The 7,500-nt window shown below is 46.9% G+C and overlaps 2 protein-coding genes across 2 annotated transcripts in view; one reads left to right on the top strand and one right to left on the bottom strand.

The window, feature by feature from the left end:
* LOC125043379 overlaps nt 1-7,500 on the bottom strand; it is a 672,402-nt gene that overhangs the window by 468,205 nt on the left and 196,697 nt on the right. The window lies entirely within an intron of this gene.
* The window catches only part of LOC125043377 (tyrosine-protein kinase RYK-like), a 13,122-nt gene that overhangs the window by 5,292 nt on the left and 330 nt on the right, over nt 1-7,500 (top strand). Inside the window, exons 6-7 of the mRNA XM_047639471.1 lie at nt 1,416-1,575; nt 4,683-7,500. The exon at nt 4,683-7,500 is cut by the window's right edge and continues 330 nt beyond it. Coding sequence (XP_047495427.1) covers nt 1,416-1,575; nt 4,683-4,931 — 409 coding nt within the window. The 3' untranslated portion in view covers nt 4,932-7,500. The remainder of the gene's footprint in view (nt 1-1,415; nt 1,576-4,682) is intronic.

The following is a 7,500-nucleotide window of genomic DNA, read 5'->3' as shown; positions in this document are numbered from 1 at the left end:
CTTTCTTTTTTTTTTTTTTTTTTTCTTTTTCTTTCTCTTCCTCCTCACCGCCCTCCATCCTCGTTTTTCTCTCACCTCTTTTTTTTTTATTTTTTATATTACCCGTTCTCTCCTCCCTATTTTCCCCCTTTTCTTCTTCCACCTCCTCTTCATCGTCCTCCTCTTTCTCCTCCTTCTCCTCTTCCCCCTCCTCCTCTTTCTCCTCCTTCTCCTCTTCCCCCTCCTCCTCTTTCTCCTCCTTCTCCTCTTCCCCCTCCTCCTCTTTCTCCTCCTTCTCCTCTTCCCCTCCTCCTCTTCCTCCTCTTTTTCCTTTTCTATCTCCTTCTCCTTCCCCCTTCTCTTCTTTTTTCCTCCTCTTCGTCATCTTCCTCCCCTCTGTCATCTCTCATCTCCCCTTCACCCTATATTTTCCTTCTTACTCCCCCCCCCCCCCTCCTTCCCACTTTTTGTTTTTTTTTGTTTTTCCTTTTTAGTTTTTAGTTTGTTTTTGTTTATTATTTTCCCATTTTTTGTGAAGGAAGTTTTTGAAGCTGAAAAATCGGCTTTGCTTCCTTCCTCTGTATGGTGATTTTATGCGTGTATATTTTTTTTTCTATGTTTTTTTACTAGTAATTTTGATGTACTCCAATGTTTTCGAAAAATATATATTTGCCAATATATATTTTTGGAAATTGTTTATAAATTCAGTCTTTTTTTTTTTTTTTTTTTCAAATCATCGGTGATTGAAATATAAGGTCCATGTCACTCCGTATGACATGTTTCGAACGTAATGAAATTATTATGTAAATATTCCCTTGACTTATAAATTGCATATTTGCATTATGTAAAATTAAATGGGCGGGGATAAAGCAGACTGCACTGTGATTGATTTTCTATTATCAGACAAATTAATCTCATGCGGGGGACATGCACATGCGCGCGGACACGCATAATCGTACATATACATACGCGTAAATATCAATATTCGCATATGCATACATAAGTGGTTATTCATACAGACAAACACACACATACACGCACACGCAGGCACACACACACATACACGCACGCAGGCACACACACACATACACGCACGCACGCACACACACACACACGCACGCACGCACACGCAGGCACACACACACACACACACACACACACACACACACACACACACACACACACACACACACACACACACACACACACACACACACACACACACACACACACACACACACACACACACACACACACACACACACCACCCCACGGCCACACGTAGACAACCCACAGGCGCCACGGACACACAGCGACCATTCTCCCCTCACGCTCTCTCCCTCCCCCCCTCCCTTCCCCTCCCCTCCCCCCCAACACAATAAAGGTACTGACCGTCTTTTCTCTCCCTCGTCGCCCTCCTCCTCCTCCACCTGCAGCGTGAGTGAGAAACTCCAGCTGCGCATCACCGACGCAGCTCTCTCGCGGGATCTCTTCCCCAGTGACTATGAGGCGGTGGGGGCCGAGCTCGCCAGGCCCATCAAGTGGCTGGCCTACGAAGCCATCACCGACAGGATCATATCGACGGCCAGCGACGTGGTGAGTGCGCGCTCTTGGGAGAAGGGCGGTTGTTTGTTGTTTGTTGTTGTATGTTGTATGTTGTTGTTGTTGTTTTCCCTCTTGTCTCTTTTGTTTGTTTGATTCCCTTATTGTATTTTTTTTATCTTTGTCTCTCTGTCTGTCTGTCTCTATCTATCTATCTATCTATCTATCTACATCTCTCTCACTCTCTTCGCTCTTCTTTCCCCTCTCTTCCCCTTATTCTCTCCCCCCCTTCCCCCCCCCCCCCCCTCACCCGTCTCGCTGTGTCAATCACGACCGCGCGAGCCATCCAAAAAATGCCCTCCTTCCCAGCCTCCGCTCGCCAGTGCAACAGCCAAACCCGATGAGCAAGCATTTGCAACCCGAGGACTTTTTTGGAGTCAATTAGGCTCCTTCGCGACCACCTCGGAGATCCTGCAGCTTCTTACGCTCCTTAGAACTTAATCTTATTATTTTTTCACCGGCGTGTCTTCATTAGCATATTGGATTTTAAAAGAAAGAGATTCCGATCCTATAAAGGGCGATAAGCTCCGGTTAATGAGATCGGAACGTAATTGCTCCGGAATCCCAGATATCTGCTGCGATTGTTTTTTTCGTTCTTGCTTGCTTTTTCTTGTTTATTGATTCATTTCTTTCTGTGTTTATTTTTTATGTATTTATTCATCTCTTTCTTTTTTTTTCTTTTTCATTCTTTCTTCCTTTCTTTCTTTCTTTCTTTCTTTCTGTTTTTCCTTTAAATCTTTTTTTAAGGGTCGGGGCGCTTGTTGTTGTTTTCGTTAATTCATCTTCTAAAGATATGTTTTTATATATTTTTAAAAGTTGGTAAGATAAAGTTTATTTTTTCTTTTTTATTTTTTATTTTCTTTAACACGCGGTTTTACAATAATACCCAAGAACGCGTACATGCAAGAAGACGAGCTAACACACACACACACACACACACACACACACACACACACACACACACACACACACACACACACACACACACACACACACACACACACACACACACACACACGGACGCACGTACGCACACACACACACTCTCTCACGCACGGTCATAAGCAGTTCCACATCGCAGAGATTGAGCTATAAATTCATCCGACGATTTACGATCTCTCGAAACATCACGCCCGCATGCTATACATTGTCGGCCCAGACGCCCGTAAAGCTGTCTCTCCCACTCTCTCAGCTTCCCTCAATTCCCCTCCCCTTCCCTCTCTTCCCTCCGTCCCTCCGTCCCTCCTTCCTACCCCTCCCTCTTATCCTTCCTTCCCTCCCTCCCTCCCTCCCTCCCTCCCTCCCTCCCTCCCTCCCTCCCTCCTTCCCTCCCCTCCCTCCTTCCCTCCCCTCCCTCTCCTCCCTCCCTCTCCTCCCTCCCTCCCTCCCTCCCTCCCTCCCTCCCTCCTTCCCTCCCCTCCCTCTCATCCCTCCCTCCCTCCCTCCTTCCTACCCCTCCCTTAACTCCTCCTTCCTCTCCCTTCCTGAACTTTCCCCCATCCTCCCTTCCCCCTTTCCCTCCTTTTCAGAACTTACCTCAACCTCCTCCTCCCCATTCAACTCCCCCATCCCCTACCCTTTCGCCATATAACGCTACTCTTCCCCTCCTTCCATCCTCCCCTCTTCCCTTCCTCCCTTCCCCTTTCGCCATCCTCTTCCTCTTCTTCTCGTCCCCTCCTTCCCTCCTCTTTCACCATCCTCTTCCTCTTCTTCTCGTCCCCTCCTTCCCTCCTCTTTCACCATCCTCTTCCTCTTCTTCTCGTCCCCTCCTTCCCTCCTCTTTCACCATCCTCTTCCTCTTCTTCTCGTCCCCTCCTTCCCTCCTCTTTCACCATCCTCTTCCTCTTCTTCTCGTCCCCTCCTTCCCTCCTCTTTCACCATCCTCTTCCTCTTCTTCTCGTCCCCTCCTTCCCTCCTCTTTCACCATCCTCTTCCTCTTCTTCTCGTCCCCTCCTTCCCTCCTCTTTCACCATCCTCTTCCTCTTCTTCTCGTCCCCTCCTTCCCTCCTCTTTCACCATCCTCTTCCTCTTCTTCTCGTCCCCTCCTTCCCTCCTCTTTCACCATCCTCTTCCTCTTCTTCTCGTCCCCTCCTTCCCCCTCCTCTTTCACCATCCTCTTCCTCTTCCTCTCTTCCCTTCGTCCCCTCCTCATTTACCATCCTCTCCTCTTCCTCTCTTCCCTTCGCCCCCCTCCTTCTCTCCTTCCCTCCCCTCCTCTCCCCCTACGTCTACCCACGTGGTATGAAGTTGATCCAACCACCGTAACCACGAACTCTCGACACGTGATACCCAGGAGGAAAGGGGAGGGGAAGGGGAGGGGAAGGGGAGGGGTAGGGGAAGGAGACGAGGAGGTATAGGAAGGAAGAAAGAGAGTAGGAAGGGAAGGGAGTAAGGGAGGAGGGGAGGGGAAGGGAAGGGAGTAGGAGAGGAGAGGAGGGGAGAGGGAGGGAAGAGAGTAGGGGAGGAGAGGAGGGGGAAGAATACGGGACAGGGGAAGGAGAAGGAAAAGGAGAAGGGGAGGAGGAGGAGGAGGAGGTATAAGAAGGAAGAAAGAGGGGGATAGGAAGGGAATTAGGAAGAGGAGAGAAGGCAAGGGAAGGATGGAGAGGATGAAGGGGAAACGGTCGGGAAATACGAAAGGTGAGAGAAGAGGAAGGAGAAAGGACGAAAGGAGGGAGGAGGAGGGATAGGAGAAGGGTGACGATGAAGGAACGGGTTGAGAGGACAAGGGGAGGAGGGAAGGAGGAGGGAGGGGGAAGTAAGAGGGGGGAGAGGCGGGGGAGGGGTGTGGAGATGGTATCGTGTGGGTGAATTTACTACACACGATTTCATTCACACGTTGGCGATTGCTCCTTATCGGCGGCGGGCGAGTGTAAACAGGCCGCGTGCGGGGGGGAGGGAGGGGGGAGGCCTCTCTCTCTCTCTCTCTCTCTCTCTCTCTCTCTCTCTCTCTCTCTCTCTCTCTCTCTCTCTCTCTCTCTCTCTCTCTCTCTCTCTCTCTCTCTCTCTCTCTATCTATCTCTCTCTCCCTAGTATTGTGACTACCCTACAAAAATTCCCCCGGGCATCTAACCCCTAACCGCCTCTCGCCTTCCTTGCAGTGGTCCTACGGCGTGTTGCTGTGGGAGCTGACGACGCTGGCGCAGCAGCCGTACGTGGAGGTGGCCGCCTGCGAGATGGGGGAGTACCTGCGCGACGGCTACCGGCTGGCGCAACCGCTCAACTGCCCGGACGACCTGTACAAGGTGATGGCCTTCTGCTGGGCCATCCACCCGCACGACCGGCCGCACGCCAAGCTCATCCTCGACTACCTGGCTGCCTTCCACCAGCAGCTCAACAGCTTCATCTGATACAGGGAGGCCGGCGGGGGAGGAGGCGGAGGAGCAGCAGCAGCAGGAACGGCGACCGGAGCGGGCGTAGGAGCAGGGGCGTTGAGCGGGAAGAAGAAGGCGGCGAAGAAGGACGGGAAGGGCGACGAGACGAAGAGGAGGTCGCGGGTGGTGACGGTGACGGCGGCGGCGGCGGCGACGGCGGCGACGGAGGCGACCGAAGGTGAAGCCAAGAGGAGTTGAAGGAAGACCAAAAGAACACACGAGGTTACGATGCTTTAATTTTGCCCAAGTGGAAGAAAAGGATTTATCAGTCGATAAAACATCTGATAATGTGAATACAAAATGATGAAAAGAGGGAATGATGAAAGACCATAGAAAAAGACAAAAAAAAAAAAAAGAGAGAGAAAAGAAAGTGGTCTGCAATCTTTCCCGAACGCGCGACCAATACGAAGCGTTTTCTCGAACCGCCCTTCTCCCTCCCCACCCCCCACCCTCTCCCTGTGACCCCTCCACATTTCTTTTTGTGGAAAGATCTCTGGAGAAGCCGCCACGTAGACAAGGGCGCGAAGGCCTCGGATCCCAAATGACGAAGGACGTGTGCGCCTCGGATATCTCTGAAGGATTTCCGGCGCGGAGGATATTGGCGGCGATGGCGTCGGTCGAGATTCCTTCGGGCCTGCGATTGCGAGAAGGGCTGGGCTCGGGGGCTCCCGGGTGTTGTAGTCATGGGTTAAGAAGAAACACGCACACGAACACAAACACGAACACGAACACGGACACGCTTACACACACGCTCACAAACACACACACGCACACGAACACACACACGCATACGAACACGCACACGCACACGCACAAGCATACACAGACGAACACGCATACACACACGAACACGCACACGCACACGCACACGAACACGCACACAAATATAGAAACATACATATGCACACATACACTTAAATGCATAACATAACGTCACATAACATAATACTTAGGGATTCCTATATATATGCATACCTACATACATACATACATACATACATACATACATACATACATACATACATACATACATACATACATACATACATACATACATACATACATACAGAAATACAGAAATACAGAAATACAGAAATACAGAAATATATACATACGTGTGTGTGTGTGTGTGTGTATATATATATATATATATATATATATATATATATATAAATAATTCTTGATTACAACACCGGAACAATTCAGAATATGCGAGTTTAAAATGTAGTTATGAATATAGCAGTAACTGCATTGTGTTAATAGTGTGAAGGGAGAACCAAATCAAAATATTAAATTGGTCGCGCGAGGGGGGGGGGGGGGGGGAGGGGGCGGGGACAGAGTGGAACACACTTAACTTACGTTAAAACATCAGCCATGATTGCCTGCGGTGGATTTGCAACTGCGGAAATGTTGCAGTATGTTGCATTTTTGTCCGCAGTGTGAAAAATCTGTTGCTCAAAGGGAAAAAATATATATATATAATAAAATTTCTGGAACGAAGGGCGAGGAATACGACGATAAAATAAACATGAATGAAAAAAAAATGGAATACAGTTAAAACCACGTGTGTTCAATAGTCATAATATTTGTATCTTTGTACAGGATTCCCGACTGTTCAGATGGAGCACACTTTTTTTTTTTTTTTCATTGAATTTATCGAACTGTTCACTAGTCACTTTAGCTTTTATACGTTGTAAATCTCTGGTCAAATTTGTACTGTATACAAACCTCCCTTGCTAGTGTACGGTGATGTATAGTGTCTAAGGAAGCTTATTCAAGATAAAAGATAAAAAAACATTTATGATGGATAGTTAGTGGATAGGAAATTTTGTCCCTCCTTTTCGATAATTTCTTTTATTTTTTAAAGTTTGATATTTAGTGAATATTTTTTTTTTTCGTTGATTAAGAAAGGTAATTAAATTAAGTTATCTAGGCTTTTAATTCAGTAATAAATATTTATTATTTTTGTGAGATACACATTTCCCTCCCACATTTAGGCCTATATTAGGCTCCAATGATAGATTTAATTTGAATATTAATGAACTCCCTTCAATGCATTTCATTTTTCATTAGAGATTTGCAGAGTGAATGTTTCCCGCTTTTTTAGACTTTAGGAGAGGAAGTGGTATAAATAAATAAATAAACAAATAAATCTCTAACGAGTCTAGAGAAAGAGCGTCCATTTTTTCAAAAAAAAAAAAAAAAAAAAAAAAAAATCCCCGGTTTTTTTCTACCAGCAAAGCCATTGAGACTAAGAAGGTATGTTGTTAATGCGTGAATGTTCGAACATTTTTATCCTTTTTCCCCCCAAACGCCTTCCTCTTTTTCTCGTTCGATCCTCATAAGTGATATATACTTACATACTTATATACTTATATAAGAAGCCACCCGAGTTGATTCTGTCCATTAGAATTCGTGTCATTGTGGTTGTCAATGTATAAATCTTTTTATCATATTTCCTTCTCTCTCCTACGTAGTTCTAAGTCAAGTTCTGAAGTTGTGATGTAACTTTCCTCTTGTTTTTTTGTTTTTTTTTTATTTTGAT

Source organism: Penaeus chinensis, chromosome 33, assembly GCF_019202785.1.
Source record: "Penaeus chinensis breed Huanghai No. 1 chromosome 33, ASM1920278v2, whole genome shotgun sequence".
NCBI classification, from domain to species: domain Eukaryota; kingdom Metazoa; phylum Arthropoda; class Malacostraca; order Decapoda; family Penaeidae; genus Penaeus; species Penaeus chinensis.
Note: the sequence above shows the minus strand (reverse complement) of the source record. Positions and strands in the feature narration are given on the sequence as shown.